The following is a 25,564-nucleotide window of genomic DNA, read 5'->3' as shown; positions in this document are numbered from 1 at the left end:
AGAAGTAGAGTATATAGATCTAGAGAAAAATTGAAAGGAAAATACTGAATCGAAACAAAGACGGTAAACCTTTATGGAGATGAGAGGGCTGAAGCAGGCTATTTATTGAAGGAAATCGATAGAAACCCTAATTGGTTTTCTCACGTGATATGGCACGTGACCTTATATTCTAGTTGCTCGCTTCTTGTGTAAATTACACTCTTGCCTTTCTAATTTAGATATTTTTTTTACATTTTATTTTCTAAATTAAATTTCAGTTGTTTTTTTAAGGAAAATTAAATTTCAGTTTTAACATAAAAATAAGATGCGATATTATTTGACTAATTATTTAACCTATTTTATAGGTCTCATTAATTTGAAATATATATTTTACCTTCTCTCTTCAAAACATTCCAAATTTCCAAAATTTCTGAAAATTCAGGATTCATATCTAAAATTTTCAGAATTTCAAGAAGAATTTTCAAACAAAAATGCTTTTTAATTTACCTAAATTATTTACCTACTTGTATAAGCAAAATTTAAAATTTGGTTATCCCAAATATTGCTCAGTTTTTGCAACTAAATAACTTGTTACCCGAGAAAAAAAGAGTGAATTTTTGTTTTCTTTTGAAATTAATTTCAAATAAACGTCACGTAGTTTCACGTTTTTATAGATCGGTATTTGAATTTTTTTTACAAACTGAACCGTGTGGTTTGTAAAATTTTCATTTTTTTTGTTGACTTTGTCAGATTTGACCGATAACAACTTCAAAATTAAAAAAAAAAAGTTAAAAATTAAAGTTGTATATTTACTATAGAACTATATTTTTTATTTTTCAAAATCATCATTTTTTAAGTTTTCTCCATCTCTAAACATTAACTTTCTGTCTCCTGGCGGTGTGCAGTACGATGGACCAGAGGCAGCCAATTCCTGCTATTATAGAGGTTTTGGCTTTGAAGAGTAGCATCGAATGGGTATTGTCACTGTAGCCATTTCGTATTATTTTTGAAATGGATGCTAAGATGGTCGATGATAAGTTACACTCACCGGAGCCGGACCTGGTTGAGTTAGGGTGTGTTATACAAGAGAGTAGGGAGTTAATTGCTCACATGACAGAATGTGAAGTAAAGTTTTACCCTAGATTAGCGACTAATGTTGCTCACAGTTTAGTTAGGAGTACTCATTCCAATGCTAGTCCTTTTATTTCTTTTATATTCTTGTTTGGTTAGAGTGTATAATCTCTAAAGATTTGTTGCCTACTAATTAATAGATTTGGATATGGGCTGGCGAGCCCGCCTAGGCCCATTTAGCCGAAATTTGACACATGAAATTGGTGTCAGACCCGATCCGGCTCAAGTCCATATAAACCCGCCAGAATCTGGACGGGCTTGGACTATATGAATTTTCTATCGGTCCAGTATATATTAATTTATATATATATATATATATATATATATATATATATATTAATTTATAAATATAAATTAATTATATTTTTTTATGTTGTAATTTATTTTGGATTTGATGTTTCGATAAACGATTAGCTTATTAGAATTTTTTAAAACTTATTAAATATTGTATTGCGTGTACTATTTATTTATTAAGAAAAGTTGTTGTAACATTTTAATTGTATTTTTTTTAATATACTGATGGGTTTGAGATTCATATTTTAGATCTGAACCCGACTCAATCTATTACGGAATGGACTGGATTTGGATTCATCAGGTTTTATTAAAAAACCCGACAAGTCGGATGTACTACTGATTAATACTAAAAAATTTCTTTCGAACAAATGACTTCAAAGAATTAAATATCATTTACATCTTTTTTTTTTTTTTTTTTGAAAGAAAGAAAAAATCTTATAAATCAGAAGATAGAGCTGTACAGATACAGGGGGGAGGGTCAGAAAGCCAAACCGTCCTATCTATGCCTGAAGTAACTGCACGAGCTAAAGAATGGACAGCCGAATTGGCTGTTTTACGAACAAAAGAGAGGGAAGCATCTCCTAAGTCTTTCAAGAGAAGTCTGCAATCCTCAATGATTAGATCCAGAGCTGAATTTCCACTAGTTTCTCGCTTGATGGCATACACTAGCAATTGGGAATCAGTCTCCAATAACACATTTCGTCTCCCTGCATCCTTTAACCAGCTCAGCGCCTCTCGGCAAGTCATCGCCTCAACCAGAAAAAGGTCCAGCCGACAGTGTAGGGTGCCGTTGCTCGCTGCAATGAATTCTCCGGCACTGCCCCTTACGACGAAACCAAAGCCTGCGTGACCCCAGTCTGCAAAGATCGCACCATCCATATTTAGCTTGAGCAGCCCAAGTGGCGGACGGCGCCACTTCAGTTGGTTTGGCTCCTCCCCACCGTCAGCAGCCGTGTGCCGGGTCTGAACGGCACGCCAGTTCGACATAAACTGAAGAACAGATGCATGAAGAAAAGTTGGTGTTGAAGATTTGTGTGACCAGACCTGATTATTGCGGTTAATCCATAAAAACCAGCAGCTCGTCGCCACCAAGTCAGCCTTGCCAGGTATACTCGACATCACTTTCCTCCAAAAATCCAAGAACGACGAACAACCGTCAATCAGACCAACCAAACCTGTCAAACACCAGAATAACCGAGCTCTTCTACATGTAATTAGCGCATGAAGATTATCCTCCTCCATTAGATTGCACATAGGACAGATATTGCTAATTGGGACCTTACGGGATCTGAGCGCTTGCAGCGATGGGAGGCAGTCGGATAAGGTTCGCCACAACATATTTTTAATCTTAGGAGATACCTTAAGAGACCAGACTGATTCCCACTGAAATCCAGCAGCTAGTGGGTTCACTTGGGGCCCGATCTGAAGTAACTGCAATTGCCAATAGGCACTCTTCACTGAGAATTTCCCTCTTGAGTCCCAGAACCATTCCCACGAGTCACCAACAGCCCGTAAACTAAGAGGAATGCTGCGAATAAGCTCGATATCTCTTTCTACAAAAATACCTCTTATGAGTTGCAGGTCCCAGCCTCCTGATACAGACCGAAGACTCGCCACCTTGTCACTATCCAAGCCAGTTAGAGGATGACATTCGACATATGGATTAATCAGATCCGGGAGCCAAGGTTCATCCCAAATTTTAATAGATTCCCCAGTCCCAACCACTCTCCTAGCTCAAGAAGATACAAGTGACTGGGCTGCATGAATACTACGCCAAATGAAGCTGGGCTTAGTGCCCACCTCAGCTTCTAGAAAAGAGGTAGTGGGGTAGTACCTGGCTTTGTAGACACGGGCCAATAGGGAGTCCGGGCTGGTAAGCAGGCGCCAGCCTTGTTTAGCCAACAGAGCAACATTAAACAGGTGTAATCTACGGAAGCCCAAACCTCCTTCCGCCTTTGGTAAACACAGCTTCTCCCATGATTTCCAGTGGATACCTCTCTCAGCTGTGCCTGACGAGCCCCACCAGAATGAGTTCATCATGCGCTCCAGATCCGCACAAAGAAGTTGGGGAAGCAAAAATAAGCTCATGGCATATGAGGGAAGAGCCTGGATGACAGATTTAAGGAGAACTTCTTTACCTGCCCTGGATAAGAGTTTAGATTTCCATCCTGTTACTCTAGCCCTGACCCTGTCAGCAATATACTGGAAGACCCACTATCACTGGCAAACCCAGGTATGTAGCAGTACCCGTTCCTCGGGAGATCCCAAATAATGTGCTTAAAGCAAGTCGCAGGTCAGCATTACAGTTCTTACTGAAAGAGATAGATGATTTTGTGAAGTTCACTTTTTGCCCAGAAGCTGCTTCATATTGGTGCAAACAATTGAGAACCTCCAGACTCTCCTCGCTACTGGCTTTGAAAAACAGGTAGCTGTCATCAGCAAAAAATAAATGAGAAATAGATGGAGCTGACCTCGTAATACGACACCCGTGAATCAGACCGTGAGCTTCAAGAGCCTGAAGAGAGGCAGACAACCCATCCGCACAAATTAGAAAGAGATACGGGGAAATAGGGCCCCCTTGTCGAAGTCCGCGCTGCGGCAATATGGGGCCAATAGTCTGATTATTGTGAATAACACTGTACCTGACCTTAGTAACACACTACATAACCAGGGATATCCATCTGTCATCAAAGCCCAATTTCTGCATCATCTGTCCCAAAAAACCCCACTCCACTCGGTCATATGCTTTAGCCATGTCAAGCTTAAGAGATACATATCCTTGTCGCCCTCGAGTTTTATGCTCTAGGTAATGATTAACCTCAAAGGCCAGCATAACATTGTCTGTAATAAGGCGCCCTGGAATAAAAGCACTTTGGGTTGGAGAGATGATGGTATTCAGTACCCTTTTGAGTCTATTAGCAATTACCTTGGCCAAAATTTTGTATATGACATTGCATAACGCAATTGGTCTCAGATCAGAGACTCTCTCAGGCGTTGCCTTCTTTGGAATCAGGACAATGTTGGTATCATGAATGCTCTCAGGAAAAGCCCCCTCATTTAGCCACTTTATACAAGACTGAACAACATCCGGTCCAACCAAGCCCCAATAGTGTTGATAAAAGCATGGGTTGAACCCATCAAGGCCAGGGCTTTTATCTGGGTGCATGGAGAATACTGCCTTCTTAATTTCATTCTCTGTATAAGGTTGTAACAATTCCGTATTCATCTCAACAGAAATTTTTGAAGAAACATGACTCAGTACAGGAGCAGCCACACAACCAGAAGAAGAGAATATGTCCTTGAAGTAATTAGAAATAAGAGAAGACAAACCTGAGTTCCAGTCGATCCAGTTACCTGCCTCATCTTTCAATTTTCTGATCTCATTCTTCTTTCGTCTGATGCTAGCTGTCGAATGGAAAAATTTAGAGTTCAGATCTCCTGCCTTAAGCCAAAGTGCCTTGCTTCTCTACTTCCAGTACATCTCCTGTTGAAGGAGAAGCTCTTCAAGGCGACTGCGCGCTTGAGCAAAGGACTCACGGTCCGCCACACTATCTTTATCTTTTAGCCTTTTTATAACCTGTCGACAGTGCCGAATCTCTTTCTTAAAGCGATTCCGAACAGCCATTCCCCACTTCTCAAGAATCTCGCCACACTTTCCTTGCTTATTTAGGAGATTGTTGTTAGTACCGTCTTGCCAAGCTGCCTTAATCTGATCCAGACAGTCCGCCTCCTCAGTCCAGGAGTTTTCAAAACGGAACCGCCTACTCCCAGGCCCTGTGTTGCTGAGCAGGGATAGGAAGAGCATAGAATGGTCACTACAGTGAGCATCTTCATTACTGACAACCGCGGAACTGAACAGAGAAAACCATCTAGTGTTAGCAAGAGCTCGATCAAGTTTCTCCTCAATAGCACTAGCAGTACCCCTACCTCTCTCCCAAGTATACTCATACCCTGTCATATGAACTTCAGCCAAACCACAGTCAGTTACCGCTGCGTTAAAACCTCTCAGAAGCGCGGGAGGGTGTCTATTGCCGCCCTGTTTTTCTGATTGAGAGAGGATGTCATTGAAATCACCAATCACTACCCAAGGATCATCACTATTTGAATATAGACTTCTTAACATCTGCAAAGAATCCGCCCTCCGAGACCTTTCAGGATAACCATAAAAACCGGTTAATCGATACTCCAGCAAACCTAGTAAAGTAACTTTGAAATCAATATAGTTAGAAGAGAAGCCTAACAGATGGACAGAGTTAGGCGTTTTCCACAGAAGAGCTAGACCCCCTCCATTATTAACAGGGTCAACGAAGAACAAACCGTGGAAGGAGAGCTTCTTCTTAAGGGCTTCAACTTTTAAACGACTACACTTGACCTCCATTAGGAAGATGAACTCGGGATGAAGACTTCTAGCAAAGTCGACCAGCTGACGAACTGTCCGGGCATTCCCGATCCCCCAGCAGTTCCAAGATAAGAGACTCATTTGTCATCGCGAGCCGGGGGTCCGCGACTCGCCTCTGAGATTCCACTGATATTGAGATTACTGTCCTGCATACTGTTCTTCGCCATTTCCATAAGCACTGTCGAGTTGCTCTGTTTACTGTCAACCCCCGTCCTCTTCCGCTTAGGATCAGAAAACTCAATACCTTCTTTCACAAACTCTTCTGTAGCACCAATAGTTTTTTTGATACCACCCCGAGGATCATTTTCTTTATCCCCTGCACCAACTGAACCCTTGCCTCTGTTACCAAAGCCTGGCGGGATTACTGAGGCTACCTTTGGAATGCACACAGGACGAGTTGTTGATTCCATCCCTGTATTGTTATTAGGCCCAGTAGGACTTCTAGTTTGAGCCACTAGTTGAGGAGGACGATTCAAAAGGAACTTCGACTGTGGCTGAACCGAGGAGCGGCGAGTGGGAGCTCTAAGCCCAGGTCCATAAGGTCTCTCCACTGCTGACGGATCAGTCACCTGCAGTAGGGCTGGGCAAAATTTATCAGCATGCCTGATATGCCCACAGACAAAACAGAACGTTGGCAAACGCTCATACTTGAAGTTGACCCAAAACACAGTACCACCAGTCACACTAATCTGCATTTTTCGTTTCAATGGGGAGAATACATTGATTGATACTCTGATATGTAAATATGTTCTCGCAATCCCTGTGAAATTATTCGGATCCACTTCTAGGAAAACTCCTACAAAATTACCAATGCTAGCTGCAACACGTTCAGACATAAAGCCAACTGGGAGATCATGTACCTGAATCCAGAAATCGGCTTGAGATAATTCAACATCCATCGGGTTTTGTCCTTCCTCCAATTGTTTGAGGATTAGTAAATGTTGCTCAAAAGTCCAGGGGCCTCCCTGTACAACTCTATCTCGCTCCCACGGATGATAGAACTCGAAACGGAATAGGTTTGGCCCCATATCTTCAACAAACCGCTAGAGTCGTTTTCATAAATGAGCTTTTAATCGGACGGTCCGTGAGGAAAGTACCAATTAAACTCCAGCTCTGTGGCCGGGGTAGCGATTCCGTTTCCTCCTGTTGCAGCACAAGTCCGGAATTAACTTCCTCCTCTAGAGTAATCCGAGCGCTTCTGTCAATGATTGACTCCATACTACTCGCGAAGTCGCCGGTGATGAGGGATGGCGAGGGTCGATTCTGAGAGGTGAGAACTTTAGTGAAGGAGGGTGAGGGAAGCAACGGCGGTCGGTGGGAGTGAGGGAAAAGGAGGTCGGCGGCAAGGTTTGCTCGACAGATGCGAGAACTTCTGATATTCTTAGGTAGTCCCCTACACGTGTTTAAGAATTAATTAGGATTAGTTGTCATCAATAACCTTTTGTATGATAGTATGATTTTTCTATCAAGAGGAGTAAATATCATTTACATCTGAAAAACGTAAAACACCGACTATTTATTTGAAATTAAGCCAATTATTTATTATTCGTAATTTATTTCTCTGTATTATCCAATGGAAAATCCAAATGGATCAGCTTCAATATCAAAAAATTTACGCAGCCACATTATTTGTACTGGGTTTTTTTCTTTACGGGGGTACAATAAAGTTAATAATCAATCATTGTTCTACAAAATTGTCCAGTTGCTATGCTTCCCCAACTTTCTAGACATTCATTCCATTCCAGTCTAGAGAATTCCTCCTATGTTCTTTAAATTTCAGTTGACCATGGATGCTGCTGACCAACAAAGTCTTCACCTTTATCAATGGCACCCACCACTCTCTTCACCACTCCACATTCTTCTTTCTCACCATGGATTTCACCAAGGAAGCAATCCATTCAATTCAGCCTCAGAAACGAGAAAGACGGTGAACTCAGAAAGATCCCATTTTTATCTTGTTCAACAAAACACAAATTTGGGGGAAAACCCCAGTTCTCATTTTCAGTTCTAACAAAGGAAACTTTTCTGCAACCCATTAGATTTTCCGTTAAAAATGAGCAAGAGAGTGAGCAGAGTTCATCTTCAGTTGCTGTGGTAACCGACAAGAGAAAGGAGAGTGAAGAAGAAACCCAGAAATCTGAGGAGGAAAAAGAGAGACAGCAGGAAATTGATTGGAAGACAGATGAGGAATTTAAGAAATTTATGGGTAATCCTTCAATTGAGGCAGCAATAAAGTTGGAGAAGAAGAGGGCTGATAGAAAGTTAAAGGAACTTGATAGGGAAAGCAGTGATAACCCAATTGTGGGTTTGTTTAACAGATTAGTTAGAGATAGTTTGGCTAGAGAAAAAGAGAGATTGGAGAAAGCTGAAGAGACTTTCAAAGCTCTTGATCTTAACAAGGTAATTAACCTTTCTTAATAAGATCTTCTAATCTTATATATTATGCTGTTTTAAATTGATTAACAGGTGTTTGTACTTATAATCTAGGGTTAAGGCATTAGGTCCCTAATAATTAATTGATTTCATGAACTTTGGAGATGTTTCAGCAAGTTTAAGGGAGTAATGGGTTTTAAACAAGTTTAGCTAATGAGACATCTCTAAATTCAGGACTAATCAGCAGTCTGATGATGTATTATGATGTTGAAATGGCAGCTAAAGAGTTGTTTTGGATTTGACACATTCTTTGCAACTGATGTTAGAAGATTTGGTGATGGTGGAATTTTTATTGGAAACTTAAGAAAACCCATTGAAGAGGTGATTCCTAAGCTTGAGAAAAAACTATCTGAAGCAGCTGGTAGAGATGTTGTGGTGTGGTTCATGGAGGAAAATAATGATGACATTACTAAACAGGTAATCTGATTGATATTCAAAGTTTATTTTGAAGCAGAGAGTTGTATAATTTCTTAACTTAATGAAGTTCATTCTTTAATTGTTTTGAAGGCTTGTGTGGTGCAACCCAAGTTAGAAATGGATCTGCAATTTGAATCAACAAAACTGAGCACACCTTGGGGTTATTTGAGTTCTGTGCTTTTATGTGTTACAACTTTTGGGACTATAGCTTTGATGAGTGGCTTCTTCCTCAAACCGGATGCCACAATTGATGACTATGTGGCTAATGTTGTTCCTCTCTTTGCTGGCTTCCTCTCCATTTTGGGAGTTTCTGAGGTAAGCAATTTAATCTAACTTAACCTAACTTATTAATAGCTTTTTTTGGATTCCCTGCTTGTTTAAAGGGTTTGTTTGATGATGTTTTTCTGCTCTTCAAATTGCTACTGCCATATATAATGAATGCAGGCCATTTCTCAAGTCTTACAATTACAAGGCATATATATTTATGATGTGCATTCTTCTTTTACTAGCATTTAGGGCTGTAACCGAGCCAAGCCGAACCGAGCTCTGGCATGTTCAAGCTCGGCTAGTCAGAAAATTGACGGGCTCGTGCTCGATATTCCGTTCGTGAGCTTGTTAACAAACTTTGCTCGCGAGCAGTTCGTTAATTCATTTCATGAACTTTGCTCGCGAATAACTCATTAATCATATTGATTTGAAATTTCTTTAACAGTTTTGAAACCTATCTAACTAAATTTTACACAAACTTATATTGTTTTACATTTCCCCTTTATAGAAATATTGTTTTACATTTCCCCTTTATAGAAATATTATTATAGAAATATTATTGTTAAAATAATGATCGAACCAAGCTTACTCACGAGAGTGCTTATGAACATTATAATCGAGCTTACTCATGAACCTATAATCGAGTCTGCTCACGAGATTTGGAGCTGAGCTTCGACGTGCTTAAGCTCGGCTTGTTTATAAATCAAGCCGAACACAATCGAGCTTTTATATGGCTCATTTACAGCCCTACTAGCAGTTAGCACAAAAGGGGACAATTAGTTGCAATGTGATATTATAAGTAAGGGATATACTTATAATGTGCATTATTTGATTTCATCGTTCTGATCTTTCTGATTTTGGGGCAAATTGATAATGCGGGTTAAGTTGAAGGGCCGGATTGCCTTTTTATTCAAAATGTTTATTTTAGGTGTTGGGATGTTTTAATCATTTATGATTTAGTAGAAGAACAGCTTTCCTATATTGAGAATTTGATGTCTGCTGCTTTAATGGGTGATGTTTTGACTTAGCTAGCAATTGAATGAAGTGTCATATGTGTTTTGCAGATAGCAACAAGGGTAACAGCAGCTCGTTATGGAGTTAAACTAAGCCCGTCTTTTCTTGTACCATCCAATTGGACTGGATGTTTAGGAGTCATGAATAACTACGAGTCTTTGCTTCCGAACAAGAAAGCTCTTTTCGACATTCCAGTTGCACGAACAGCTAGTGCCTATTTGACATCTCTAGTATTAGCAATTGCTGCTTTTGTAGCTGATGGTAGTTTCAGCGGAGGCGAAAATGCATTGTAAGCTTTCTTTATTTCCCATTCAATTTCTCCTCCGAAAACAAAAGCTAACGTAAAACCGCAATTCCTGAGCGTGCAGGTATATAAGACCGCAATTCTTCTACAACAATCCTTTGCTTTCTTTTATCCAATATGTCATTGGCCCTTATACAGATGACCTTGGGAATGTATTGCCTTATGCAGTGGAAGGCGTCGGGGTTCCTGTTGATCCCCTCGCCTTTGCTGGACTTTTAGGAATGGTAGTAACTTCACTGAATTTGTTGCCCTGTGGAAGACTTGAAGGCGGACGAATAGCGCAAGCTATGTTCGGAAGAAGTACAGCCGCATTGCTATCTTTTGCAACGTCCCTTTTGCTCGGAATAGGCGGTTTAAGTGGTAGCGTGTTGTGTTTAGCTTGGGGATTATTTGCAACATTCTTCAGGGGTGGAGAAGAATTACCTTGTAAAAATGAGATAAGTCCATTGGGAAATGATAGATATGGTTGGGGAATAGTTCTAGGGCTTATATGTTTTCTCACACTTTTCCCTAATGGAGGAGGAACTTTCTCTACTCCATTTTTGAGTGATCCTTTCTTCAGAGGTGGTCTATGAAAGAGGATACCTTTGTGATCATAATAGTATAGATTAAGATAATTATGTAAATATTTTTTAAGCGAATCTTAATCAAAAAGGAAAGTTATAAATTATCTCATATTGTTTTTTTTTGGTAGGAAAATTATCTCATATTTTATATAATGAAAAGTTAATTTTTTTCCAATTCAATATATATAAATATGAATGCAATTTTTATTTTCATTTTCATTCTCCCTTTGCTTAATTGCATTCCATGTCTTTGTATTTCAATTTTCAATTACATTTTCAGTATCTTTTTTTTTCTTCGTTTCAGTTTTTTTTGTTTCCGTTATATTCATTCAAATAGCTATATAAATATCCCATGGATTATCTCAGGTGTTTGGTTACACAACGGGCAGCAGCATGGTAAACATCCTTTTACACTTGAAATTGGGTGAATTGTTTTAAAATTTAATTATTCATTTCAAATTTACTTTTTTAAAAACTGTCTAATTTTTTTTTGAATTATATCAAATTAATAAGTATCATTATTTTTAATCTATTAATCTATTTTAAGAATAAAAATTTATAAATTAGGAGTCTAGACAATTAAAATGTATCCCATAAAAAAAAAGACAATTAAAATGTATTATTTAGGGTTTATGATTTATTAATTGGAGTTTAAATTTTTTAAATTATAATATAAAAATATACTTTAATTATTGTATATAGAAAATAATACTGACATTTTTTTTTGGGTAAAAACGAAAACTTATATTAATGAGGCTTGAATATCCTCTTGTATTACACTTATTAGCCAAACCGGCTTATCAAAAAAAGAATAACAACTAGCATTGGAAGGAGCGTGTCTGTCCGCTAGTCGAGGAATAAAAGACACAGTAAACATTTTGTCCTCTGAATACGGATAGATCCCTTTCTTCTCTCTGGATACCATCAACAACTACCTTCGCACTATGTGTTCATCCCGCCATGTGTTTTATTAATTCCACAAATTAATGAGGTTGCCGGGACTCGAACCCTTGACCGTTTGGTCATAGTGGTTCTGATACCATGTCAAAGAACCGATTGAACTAAAAGCTCGAGCTGATAGTTAAGGCCCAATCATACATCTTATATTAATCTCCGATAGTGGATTCCTTTGATAACTCCATTTGCTCCAGCCATAAATTCACCTGTATCTGATCGAAGAACTGCTCCCCATCCACAACAATCCATTTCTTTAAATACAGCTCCGTCCAGATTACACTTTAAGCTTCCCTCCACCGGCCTTCGCCAATGAATTCCGTGAACAGCCACTCGTTCCCGATTGTTTATACTTTCCTCAGCCAAAATTAAATCACCCTGCGCTAACCAACTAACTCGCCTCCCCCTACCTGCATTTCCTGAACTTGCTGCATTTTCAAATATTAAATCCCCACCTGCAACTCTACCTCCACTCACGCCAATCCCCCTTCCTACACTCCCCACCCCTGCACTTTCTACATTGTGTGCACTTTCATTTATTAATTCCTTACCTACTCTCCTTCCTCCATTTGCGTCCATCCCCACCACCCCAATCCTCATCTCCCCAATCCCCATCCCTACATTCCCCTCACCTGCTTCATTATTTCTACCATCCCGCCCCTGCTCTTCCACCCCTTCATTCCCATTTTCTACTTCTATTCTCTCTTCTCCCCTGTCATTCCTTCCTTCCCTTATCACTAGTCCCCTTCTTCCCCTTACCGATTCCGCAGCCCGTACCTCCCTTCTCCTCCCTTCTAGAACCATCGGTTCCCTGCTCCTGTTTTGGACAGCAGCTACTGCTCGCCACTGATGTACATGCTGTTCCTCCTCCACTTTCCTTACCCTTGCTTCCCTCCACTCCTCCACAAGCCTTCTAACTCCCTGTACTTGAATATTGGCCGGCTTCACTTCTGTTTGCCATAAAATTGCATTTCTGTGCTGCCAAATCGAGTATAGTACACAGACAACCTTCTGCAGAAATTGATCATCCTCTTCCGCACACTTCACATTCAACCAATCCACGACGTCATCATAGTCTCCCTCTGGTGGACTTAAACCCACCTCTTGCCAACAACTTCTTGCATATGTACACATGCAGAATAAATGCCACCTATACTCCAGATCTGTTACACAAATTAAACAATTGCTCGGTATTGGCATATGACGGGCCCTTAGCGTTGATCTCATTGGTAAGCATTTGGAGCATAACTTCCACACAAACAATTTAATCTTAGGTGGGATTTCAAGCTCCCACAATTTACTCCATTCCAATACTACTTCCCCTCCCCATTTTTGTTTTTCCAAGGCTCTATAGCCAGATTTAACTGAAAAGTGGCCATTTTTGGTGAATTGCCAGGCTAGCCTATCCGGTCTATTTCTGATTGGGATAATAATTTTACTAATCTCCTCCACCTCCCTCATAGAAAAGTACTCTGTTATTTTCCTTTCATCCCAAACTCTCTCCCCATCCACAAATAACTCTTTTACTCTCATATCTCTTCTCTCCCCTGGCTCCCTGGATCCTATCATGAAATTCCCCTCACTTCCCACCCAGGGATCCTTCCAAATTCTAATTCTCTCCCCATCCCCTACTTCCCATTTCAGACCCAGGGACAGAACCTCAATCGACTTCCATATCCCTCTCCATATGAAACTAGGATTTCTACCCAATTTAGATTGCATGAAGTTGTCAGTCGGGAAATATTTAGCCTTGAACATTCTACTGACTAAGGTATCTGGATTTGATATGATTTTCCACCCCTGTTTTCCTAAAAGCGCCAAATTAAACATATGTAGATCTCTGTATCCCAATCCTCCCCTCTCCTTTTTTTTGCACAATCCCTCCCACCCAAACCAGTGAATATTATCCCTACCGTCTTCCTTTTTACCCCACCAAAACGAGTTCAATACTCTCTGTAGCTCCTCACAAATAGATTTGGGAATTAAAAAAGTGCTCATACAGAAAGTAGGCAGTGCCTGGGCTACAGTTTTTATCAAGACATTTAGATAAGAATTTAAAACTCCACCCATTTACTCGCTTTCTCAACCTATCTGTAAGGAAGGTAAACAGACTCCTTTTTGACCTCCCTATAAGTGATGGTAAACCTAGATATCTACCCGTATTCAACGGCGACCACACACCCAACAGATTACATATACCATCTTTCTCATTTTCTTTCACATTAGAGCTAAAGTAGATACCTGATTTGTTGACATTTATTGCCTGGCCTGAATCTTTTTCATAGTCTGTCAGAATCTTCTGGATCACTTCAGCCTCTCCAGTCATTGCTCCAAAGAACAAGAAACTATCATCTGCAAAGAAAAGATGAGATACAACTGGAGCTCCTCTGCACACCCTGCAACCCCTAATTAAATCTTCCCTCTCTGCCTTATAAATAAGTTGAGATAGGACTTCTGCGCACAGTATAAATAAGTAAGGGGAGAGAGGATCCCCTTGTCTAAGGCCTCTTCTAGGAGTCACTGGACCGACCAATTCCTTATTCACTGAGATTGAATATGATACTATCGTTACACACAGCATTACCCACTGAATCCACTTCTCACCAAAACCCATCCTCCTCATAACTTCCTCCAAAAATTTCCAATTTACTCTGTCATAGGCCTTGCTAATATCAATCTTCAGGGCCACTTCCCCTTTTGATCCCCTATTGTTTCTTTTCATGTAGTGTATGGCTTCAAATGCTACCTGTACACTGTCAATAATTGATCTTCCAGGGACAAAAGCAGATTGTGTTTCGCTGATTAATTTTGGCAAGAAGCTTTTTAACCGATTGGCGAGGACCTTTGATATAATCTTATAGATCACATTACAGAGTGCTATAGGTTTGAAATCCGCCATCGTGTTTGGATTCTCCACTTTTGGTATCAGGACAATGATCGTATCATTCAGGCTCGTTGGGAACTCACTTCTCTCCAACCATCCTTTACAGGCCTCAAAGATCTCCTTCCCTATAACCGGCCAAAAGAACTGATAGAAACCCGGATTAAAACCGTCAGGTCCCGGTGATTTATCCGGATGCATCTGAAATAGAGCCGCCTTGAATTCTTCGATTATAACTGGCTTTTCTAACTGTTCATTATCCCGATTGATGAGGGCTGCTGTTAACACATTTACAGTATCCATGTTCCCTTCCCCTTCTTCTGCATAAGCTTGCTGAAAATAATCTCGTACATGCCCCTTAATTTCTTCATTCTCTTCCATTATAGTTCCATCCACTCTAACCAGAGACAAAATCTGATTCTGTTTTTTCCTTGCTCTTACACACAGATGAAAAAACTTTGTGTTTAGATCTCCTCCTGCCAGCCAGTATTGTTTTGCGCGTTGTCTCCAGAAGGTGTCCTCCTGTTCTAAGGCACCATTAAGCTGCTGCTGCAACTCTCTCATTCGGATTACCGACTCCTCATCTCTATTATCTCTGTAGCGGAGAAGCTGCCTCTTTAAATATGCTATCTTTCTTGTAAATCGAGTTCTACAGCCTCTCCCAAATTCCTCCATCTCCTTGGCGCAGATTGATAGCCTTTCCTGTACATTTCGATTTGCATTTAATCTCCATTGGTTGCACACAAAAGCTGCAAAATCCTCTTCCTGTAGCCACATCTGCTCAAACTTGAATCTTTTTTTTCTACTCCCTCTTCTTTAAGTCCGTCGTTGACAACACGAGTGGGTAATGATCAGCATATGATGTAATCGTGTTACGCAGTTGGTGTCTCGGGTACTGATTGAGCCATCTTGTGCTACTGAACATTATATCTAGCTTCTCTCTCACCCATCTGTCTGAACCCCTACTTCTCTCCCATGTATAAGGACTACCACCTTGCCGGATCCCAACAAGCCCACATTCCTGCAGTATAGAATTAAATCTTCGCATTAAAATTTCAGGGTAATTCGCTCCCCCCTGCTTCTCCCTTTGATCCCTGATACAATTAAAATCACCCATTATCAGCCATGGGAGTACTGAATCATGGGCAATATTCCTCAAAAGCTCCCAAGATAGAGCTTGTGCCTGTCTATCAGCATATCCGTAGAAGCCTACGCATCTCCATTCCCCTTCCTCCACTGTACTTATTTTCGCATCAATATGTCGATCAGAATACCTTACTATGTTCAAATTAACTGTCGACTTCCACAGTATTGCTAGTCCCCCACTATGTCCTCTACTCTCCACTACAAAACATCCCTCAAACTTCAATTTCTTACTAAGCATTACCATTCGACTTTGATCCACCAAAGTCTCAATCAGGAACAGAATATCAGGCTGACACTCCTTCACCATGTCACCTAACGCACGAACTGCACGAGCGTTCCCTAATCCTCGGCAGTTCTAGCTACAGCAAATCATTCTCCTCGGCGGACCTGGCTCCCAGGTCTCGCCGCTTCATTTTCGCTTAAGTAATCCTCATCCAATGTGGAAAGGGATTCCTTATTTATAATTTCACCCACTTTGTAAGATCCTTCAGTACCTTTGCCTCCGCCCTCCTCTTCACCCCTGCGCCTTTTCCTATCCTCTAGGATTCTCAGTGCCTCTTTCTCTGCACTTTCCATGTTCACATCCACATTCCCACTTTCCTTTTGAATATTCTGCACATTCTGATTCTCTTCTTGTAATATGCCCCCCTTTCTCTGACCCCCTCCTGACCCCCCTGCCATATATTGAGATGTCTGCTTTTGTCTATAGCCTTGATTTCCTATATTGAACCGTACTCCCCTCAACCCATTCGGATCAACGTTTTGATCTCCTGACTCTCTCAACCACCTAGAGCCACTTTGATCCCCTCCTCTTCTAATCTCAGCTTTCAACCATTGGCCCCATTCTCTGCTTAATTCATTGCTATTCTCTTCAAACTGTCTCTCACAGTAGCGTTCCGAGTGCCCCAGTAGACCACATAGATAGCAAAATATTCCCATCCTTTCGTATTTGAAATGAATGAAAGTTGATTCTGTTTCTGACTTACAGATCTTTTTGAACCGCTTAAGTGGTTTTCTGACATCAATCTGTACTCTGATTCTCATATACGCGTTCAGCATCCCTTTTCCGTTCTTCTCATCATATTCTAGAAATTCACCCAAGAACTCACCTATCTGTCTCCCTGCAACCTCATTGCGAGCTCCTAGCGGCAACTTATGGACCTACACCCATATTGCCATCATAAATAACGACACTGATTCCGGCTTTACCTGCTCCGGCCAATCATTCATAACCAGAACATAGTTATCAAACGACCATGGCCCTCCAGCTAGAATTCTTTTCTTATCTACTTCATGATAAAATTCAATTTCGTACAAATTCGGCATCAATTCATTTATTGTAACCCCTCGGCCTGGTCTCCATAATCCTGCCAATTTCAATTTCATTGCCTGGAAATTAATAGGTCGGTCAGCAATAAAAGTACCCAAAAATCGTAATCTCTGGATTTCCTGCCCTGCACTACTCTGCTTCCCTCCCAGTACTAATCCTTCTTCTTCTTCAGCAAATATAGAAAGATTCTCCATGCCTGCCTCCATAATGATACAATAATTATTTTGGTTTAAATCACCTTCCCCAACCCTCTTCCCTCCCTGCTCTTCCTTACTTCTCCTTTCTCTGTTTTCGATTTGTAAATTGGGAATGCAGGTTTAGAATACCCGACCTCTTTCTCCCAGTCTTTCTTCTTTCCAATAGCAGCAGCGCCTTTCACAACACCCACACCCTACGAAACTACAGCAACCAAATACAAAGTCACACGCGGCGGCGACACTCTCCCGGATTCCGCTGAAGAGGCGGCGACACTCTCACAATTTTCAGTTGAAGAGACGGCGACAAACTCTCACAGGTGCGAACCCTAGCGGAGAGACAGTTTTAATACTGACATTTTTAAAATTAAATTTGATAATCTCATTTGGGAAACTTTCTTTTTATGATGAAGGTTTTAATTTAATTTCCGTGCAAAAACAATCCACAACAAACTCCTCTTCTGCGGATTCCAGCAGGCCCTAGTTGCTCTACACTCGGCCCATTAATTATATATATAATATTAAAATGGTAATTTTGGGAAAAAGGGGCATTCCGAGAATCGAACTCGGGACCTCTCGCACCCAAAGCGAGAATCATACCACTAGACCAAATGCCCTGCTGGTGTCTATGCTTTGCATTTGCAAATTATAACTGCTTATTTTGTTTTTGAACGTCACGGTTTATCAGGTCCATTATCAATTGACACTAAAAAAATTACGTAGAAGGCTTACCAAGGCTTATTAGAAATGAACATATATGGACAAAGGTGAAGTATTATACAAACTCCCTCTCTTTTTTATTTTCTTTTTCTTTTTGTATAAAACTATTTGATTGAAATTTAATTTATAACTTTTAAGAGAGGAAAGTTTGTACTAAGAACTAAATCGATTTTCTGAAATCAATATAGATTAGGGTATGGTTTTTAATTTAAAAAACAGATGGTACAACACTTCCACAAATTAATGAGGTTGTCAGGACTCGAACATTCCACCGTTTAGTCGAGGAGGCTCTGATACCGTGTCATGGAACCGTTTGAATTAAAAGCTCGAGCTGTTGCGTGTGGATGTGTCAGAGATTAATATAAGATCTACGATTGGGTCTTAATTATCAGCTTGAGTTTTTAGTTCAATTGGTTTCATGACATCTATGTACGGGCTTGAGCGGGTTCGAGTTGGGCCAGACCAATTCTCAATTATACATGTCTAAATCCAACTCACGATATACAAGTTTGGACGGCGGAATATGTCTAACATAAATATATATGTGGAATTTTAATTATTTATGTATAAATATGTATATCCATGTTTAGTTTTTAAGTTAAAAAATATTCGTTAATTTTAGGGTAAATTCCAAAAAAAAACCCTATGGTTTGATGTTGTTCCAAAAAAACCCTTGTGGTTTGTTAATACAAAAAAAAGGACTGTGGTTTGCGCCGTTACCCGAAAAACGGAAAAGGGCTTAACACCGTTAAAAAGCTGACGTGGCACAGGGGTAAAGTTGGAAAATTTGATTTTTTTTTTTATTTTTTAATTTTCCTTTCTTCTTCTTCTTCTTCATTCTTCTTCTTCTTCCAAAACGTGTAAGCTCTCCAAGCACAATGCAAATGGTATAACTCCTGGAATCCAACATGCTTCATAAAGCCCAACACTTTTCTTATATGCAGATCTGTTGTGCATAATATCATTCTTCACCCCCTGCTCTGCATTTGCTTTTGGTATCTGCGTCTCCAAATCCCATACCAAATACCAAATAATCCCACAAAAATTCCACTACCAATCATTCCAGTAGTCAAAAACAACCTCAAATCCAATGTATCCCCTAAATGACCAGCAACATACATACCTAAAGAGTAACAAGCAAGAAAAGCAACATCAATCTCACCCAATTTCGATGTCCCATCCGGTCCATTGAAAGGATACCATCCTCTTTCTTCATGCGCAACTTTGCTGGAATCCAAAAATTCATCTTTAACGAAGACTTTACCAAAAATCTTGGGCGTCGCATTCCTCCTCAAATCAGAAATTCGATCCATATGTGTGAAATTGAGTTGATCGAAAGCGAAAGGGAAAGTAATCGTTGAAAAAGGAAACGCAGAAAGTGTTATTGTTGGGAGAGAGAGAGGAGAGGTGAGGAAGAGGGGGAGCGAAAATGGCGGGAGGGAGATGGAAAATTCTGGAAAATTTCCAGAATTCTGGAATTTTCCAGAATTCTGGTAAATTCCAGAATTCTTGAATTAAAGAAGGAGAAGAAGAGAGAGAAAAAAAAAATAAAAAGAAAAAAATAAAAAAAATTCAAATTTTCCAACTTTCCAACTGTACCACGTCAGCTTTTTAACGGTGTTAAGCCCTTTTCCGGTTTTCGGGTAACGGCGTAAACCATAGTCTTTTTTTTTTGTATTAACAAACCACAAGGGTTTTTTTGGAACAACATCAAACCACAGGGATTTTTTTTGGAATTTACCCTTAATTTTAAACATAAAATTGGGTTAATAAAATATGATTCATTTCATTTAATAGTTTAAAATTAGTTTTTTATAAAGAAATTAAAAAAAAAATTAAGTCGTAAAAAATATAATTTTAGACGTGGATCAAATGAGTAGCGCTCTTTTAACTAAATTAGATGTTAACAACTAACCAATTTGGCAAATAGGAATTTAGGGGGTGTTTGTTTCAACTTTTCGGAGAAGCTTTTAGCGTTTCACTTCAAACCGCATGAAATATGGTGTTTGGTTAGATTTATAGAATTAGATTTATAGAACAACAGCTTTTAATTTTATTTAATATAAACAACATCACTTTGGAGTTTTTCACGAAAAACTCCGTTTTGAAACTTTTCATGAACAATCGATTGTATTTATTTAATGTTAACCAAATTATCTTTCTTATTTTTACAAAACAAGTTTCTTCTTTAACGCCATTCATATCTCTATAATATTATTGCAGAAAGAATAAAGTTTTGCTCTGTTCAATAAATTATTATTTTTATCAAACACTAATAATTTAATCAGCTAATAATAAATAACAAACAACTAACAACAACAGTTACTAGCTAACAGCTGAACCAAAAATGCTTTTAATGTGAGCAGCAAATAAATGATCATAGATCAAAGGGTAAATAATTTATTAGCCACTAAATGTGTGTATATTATACTATTTAGTCCCTCTTTTTTTAGAAACTCACTATAAAGTTCATATGTTTTGACAAAACTAACTACTTAGCCCTCCATCACTAAATTTTATATAAAATAACAATTTTATCTTTCTACCACAAATTAATTTTCATATATATGTAATTAAGTTTTATATAAAAATTTCTTTAATTTCATTAATAAAATTATGATGAGAAATTGGGATTTAGAGGCTCCGGATGTGCTTGAGCTTCAGTACCTGCACCGAGAGGGTCTCTAGAAAATACTCTGACGGTCAAGTTAGGAAAGAAACAATGAATATTGTAAGGAATATAGAGAGAGAGTAGACAGAAGAAATCTTGGTCCCTTATTGTAGGAAATGGTCTTACAATTTATAGGCATCACTTGAGCAACAAAGAAATGCTCTCAATACCCATGTTGTGTTGGCTCGTATCATCGCAGTCCCCACGTTTTGATGACTGCGAGGGGTGTGAGTTCAGCCTATGGGCTAGAATCTTCATGTTGGACCGAATATCCCTAGCTTGGGCATATATCCTTTATTAGAAGTCTTCCCTTTCAAGCCTTCTAGGTGAATCACGGCGTGCGAGTGGCTTCGAGAGTAGGGCGAGTGTTCATTTGGGATTTCATTGTTTGGATTTTCAAAGGATGTGAGGCCTTTCAATTTTCTTTGTGCTTGTGTGCCACGTGTGTTATGCGATTTTTGGTGGCTGGGTTATCATCATGACATAATGAAGTATTTAATGGATGTGTCAGGTGTGGTGTGTTATGATTACTTTTGTCTCCCTAATGTCTTCATCTGCTTTGGTATAACGACGGTTGCTTTTCCTCTTTCCAATTACAAATAGGGAAGAAGAAATCATGGCTGTTTGGTTTACTTCTTCTTCCTTCTTTTCTGTCTTTTCCTTTATGAGCTTGCTTATTTTTTACTTTTTTGATGAGGACCTTGCATGAAGACACCACGTAAATCTTAGGGTTGTAAACAACGCGGAATGAGGAATAGTCCCACAATCCCGGTCCTGGACTATTTCGAAGAATCCCATTCCTGTCCCTATATATGAATCCGAAAAAAATATTTCCCCGTCCCTATGGGAACTTTATATTTATATTTTTTACTTTAAATACTAATTTAAAAATAAAGTTGTAAAAGTTAACTATAATAGTTTAATATTTTAATTAAAGACATATAATATGTATAACATTTTCAATTAGTTACAAAATTAGATTTATTAAATTTATATATATATATATATCAGGGATTAGATCTTCGCATGGAGGAAAGACATTCCTTATTTCGGATCCTGTTTTAATTTTGAAGATAAAAGATTCAACATTCCCAACTTTCTGGTGAATGTTTTTCGGGGATTCTCCGATCTCGTCGGGGTGAGATATATAATCTTTACCTTATTAATAACCTCAATAAATCTTTTGTTTTTATGATTGGATAAGTTTACTATATAATAAACGATGAATACAATTCCTTACAAATACAAATATAGTGAACCAATGAAATGTATATGGCACTTGAACTAATCCATTTATAATATAGTAATTATATGTATATTACTCTTGGTCACTTAAATTAAAATATTAAGCATTTATTTTATTTAAGTATATTTGATAACAGTTATATCTTAACCACTTAAATTATTTTATTAAGTTAGAGTTTACTTATTTTAATTGTTGAAAAAAATATGTTAGAAAGAGAAAAGAGAAAGTATTTTGTGTTTTTAATTTCATTTTAGGAATATGCTTAGGCCTGTCAATGGTGAGCATCTCTAAGCCTATCAATATCAATAGATTAGGTCGAACTGGGCACGTTGATCTTAGTATTAAGGCTCTTTACATAAAAAAAAATCATATTAATTATAAAAATTACGATTAAATCATATTAAAAAAAAAAATTTTTTTTTGATAGAAACAGGAAAAGAAAAAACAAACAACAAACAAAGAAACCTAACCTGGGATCATCCTAGGGAAGCTAACCCCAATCATATCTTCTACAAGAAGAGAAGAGAGAAAAATAGGAGGATCGGAAAGGGTTGTGACGCCCAACATCCCCTCATGACCAGCCGCCGCCAAGCGATCAGCAACCCGGTTCTGCTCTCTGAAAATGTGGCTGAACTTTATGAACTCAAATGAAGAGTAGAGCCTTTTAATAGCTTTGATAAGGTTACGGCTATTAAGACCAATAGCATGATTATCAGAAATCATTTTAATGGCCTCCAGGTTATCAGACTCAACAAATAACATCTTCAAACCCAGACTCTTGGCAAGCTTTATACTAGAGAGAAAACCCCAAAGCTCCGCAAAAAAGGAAGAGCCCAACCCCAGATTCTGGGTGAACCCAGACAGCCAGGCGCCCCAAGCATCTCTAAGAACACCTCCAGCAGCAATCTTCCCATCATTGAGGCAGGAGCCATCCGTATTCAATTTCACCACCCCTTCTCTCGGCCTGCTCCATCCAAGGAGGTGGACATCTCTCTTCTGGGTAGACCTAGCAAGGGAATCCCCTTTGAAACTCTCAGTAATATTAGAGAGTTTTTCCGAGAAGAACTCCGCTAAGTTAGGAATATAAACAGTTGTATCACCAAAAATCTCCTCGTTCCTCCACTTCCAAATTTGGTGACAGATGATAGCAAAGAAAATATCACCATGCTCCAGGTAAGCCAGTAACTTCCCACTAATACCATCAGAGAACCAGTCACGCTCAGAGTGGGCAAGGAAAGAAGAAAGAATGTGGTGGGGGAGAATTTTCTTCCACACCTCTTTACTCTTAGAGCAGTCCCTAAGAGCATGGCACGAAGTTTCATCATGGCCTCTGCATCTACTGCAAGCTCCTGAATCCACCAGATGCCGTCTATGCCTATCCGAATTAGTAAGCAATCTGTCCTTAACCCCCAGCCACAGGAAACTCCTAATGCGGTAAGGGATTTTTAAGGCCCAAATGATTTTCCAAGTTTCAGAGATAGGAGCGGACCTATTATGGTTAAAAGCTTCAAAGACAGATTTGCAAGAATAAGCTCTATTATTGGTCAAGGCCCAGCAATGACTATCCTTATCTTCCTCCTTATTACTTATCTTCACTCCTCTAATTCTAAGGATGGTATCCAGGTTAAAAAAAAGTGTCAAACTTAGACCAAATCCAGTCCCTCCTCAAAGTCAACCACATCGGCGATCCTCCAATTACGGATATTACTTGGCGGAGGGGAGCTACACACATCTAATAACGGTTTGTCTCCAATCCAGATATCATTCCAGAAGCTGATGGATTTGCCATTACCCACCTCCAAGCCAACCCCCGAGCAGAACTCTGCAAACACAGCGCTAAGCCCTTTCTAGAGAAAAGAATAATTGACAACTCTCTCCTTAGGGCCCCCAAAAATCTTGTCTTTTCGATACTTCCCACAAAGAAGACGAACCCAAAGAGAGGAAGGGCATTGTCACATTCTCCACAGAAGCTTCATTAATAAGACTTTGTTATTATCCTTAACTTGTCTTATCCCAAGGCCTCCCATACTTTTCGGCTGGCAGACCTCCTTCCAAGGGACAAGGTGGATCTTTTTCCCCTCTCCAGACTCTCCCCAAAGGAAACGCCGGTTAATTTTATCAAGTTCATTAAGAACAGGCTCAGGCAGTCTACAAGCTTGCATGATATGATTAGGAGCCGCGCAATTTATTATATTAAAAAAAATTAATTCTAAATATATCATTATTTTTTATATATTACAAATCATATTATAAATTTCAGACTTAAATTCATAAATTCTAATCCTAAAAAATATATTTTAGACTTCTAATTTATAATCTGAATTAATTCTTAAAATATATTGAAAATAATAATTTTTTTAATTTGATATAATTCAAATTATTATTTAAAATAGTTATAATTACTTTTTAAAACTATATTTCCATGTAAATTTCGCATTTCAGTTCCTAGTCTGGATTGGGTTGGACTTGAATAAAATAACCCAGGCCTAACCCAGCCCACATCAAAGGAACTTTAATTTAGCCCATAAAAATCAGAATGACTTAAATTATTACAAGTTTATCATATATGGAAAAATAATTCTAAATATGTCAAATTCACATACTTTAAATGTAATTTATCAATATGGACAGTTTTTTTAAAAAAGGAAAATTAACTGTTTTTTAATTTTTTTCGAACTAGCCATAATTTGACAAAAGTAAAAGATTTTTCATCTAATTGATAGTATTAAAAAAGGATGGTGAATTTATTGTAAATACTCCTTAAATCATGTAATAATATGTAAATTTCTCTGAAATATATGGGGGTATTTTGTTAGGGTAAAATACATGAATATCATAATTAAGTAAAAAATTACAACTAAATCATACCACCAAACTTAATTCTTAATATGTCATTATTCTCTATATATTATGATTTTACACTATAATTTAAAATTTCTAGACTTCAATTCATAAATCATAAACCCTAGAAAATATATTCTAGACTTCTAATTTATGAATTCTAATCCTTAAAATATATTAAAAGTACTAATTTTACTAGTTTGACATAATCCAAAATTATGACTTGACATAGTTGTAAATAATTTTTAAAAGATGAATTTCTGTGTAATTTTCCCATTTTGGTACAACTACAATTAACTAGAGCAAAAATAGCACTTCTATTATTTTCAGGCCCAATTAGTTAAATAACTAAATTAATCAATTTGATTGATTTTAATCAATGATAACAACATAAAATAAAGTGGAAAATTAACATAATTAAAGCTAATTATATATATACAAGTATTAATTCTCCAGTTTGCATAAAGCCCAACTACTATCAACACTGCTCCACCACACTGAAAATTAATCAATCAATAACAGAAATTAAAAATAAAAATCTTTAGTAAAAAAATTCAATTGGGTCCAATAACACCATTCCCATATTATTTTATAAGATTTGTAGATCTATATATTTTAAAGAAAATTTAAGAAAATAACACATTTAAGTCTCTAATTTTTTTCGATTTTTGATATTTCAATTTGATATATTGGGTATTCAGCTAATTATAAGGTCATAAACGTCAAATTAGTTAACTCTGTGATAACTCGGGGAAAAATCCTTGATCGGAGCACGTC

General features: G+C 38.3%; 1 protein-coding gene and 1 non-coding gene across 2 annotated transcripts; one reads left to right on the top strand and one right to left on the bottom strand.

The window, feature by feature from the left end:
* The first annotated feature begins 7,451 nt into the window (after window positions 1-7,451).
* LOC136227966 (probable zinc metallopeptidase EGY3, chloroplastic) lies at window positions 7,452-10,913 on the top strand. Its single transcript, XM_066016765.1, has 5 exons — window positions 7,452-8,203; window positions 8,456-8,653; window positions 8,744-8,968; window positions 9,985-10,223; window positions 10,303-10,913. The coding sequence occupies exons 1-5, from the start codon at window positions 7,628-7,630 to the stop codon at window positions 10,811-10,813; spliced, it is 1,749 nt and encodes a 582-aa protein (XP_065872837.1). The 5' UTR covers window positions 7,452-7,627; the 3' UTR covers window positions 10,814-10,913.
* Window positions 10,914-17,854: 6,941 nt separating this feature from the next.
* Window positions 17,855-17,926, bottom strand: TRNAP-UGG (transfer RNA proline (anticodon UGG)). Its single transcript has one exon. It is a non-coding gene; the product is annotated as a tRNA-Pro (tRNA).
* Window positions 17,927-25,564: the final 7,638 nt, after the last annotated feature.

The sequence above is a fragment of the Euphorbia lathyris genome, chromosome 4 (genome assembly GCF_963576675.1).
Source record: "Euphorbia lathyris chromosome 4, ddEupLath1.1, whole genome shotgun sequence".
Taxonomy (NCBI): Eukaryota; Viridiplantae; Streptophyta; class Magnoliopsida; order Malpighiales; family Euphorbiaceae; genus Euphorbia; species Euphorbia lathyris.
Note: the sequence above shows the minus strand (reverse complement) of the source record. Positions and strands in the feature narration are given on the sequence as shown.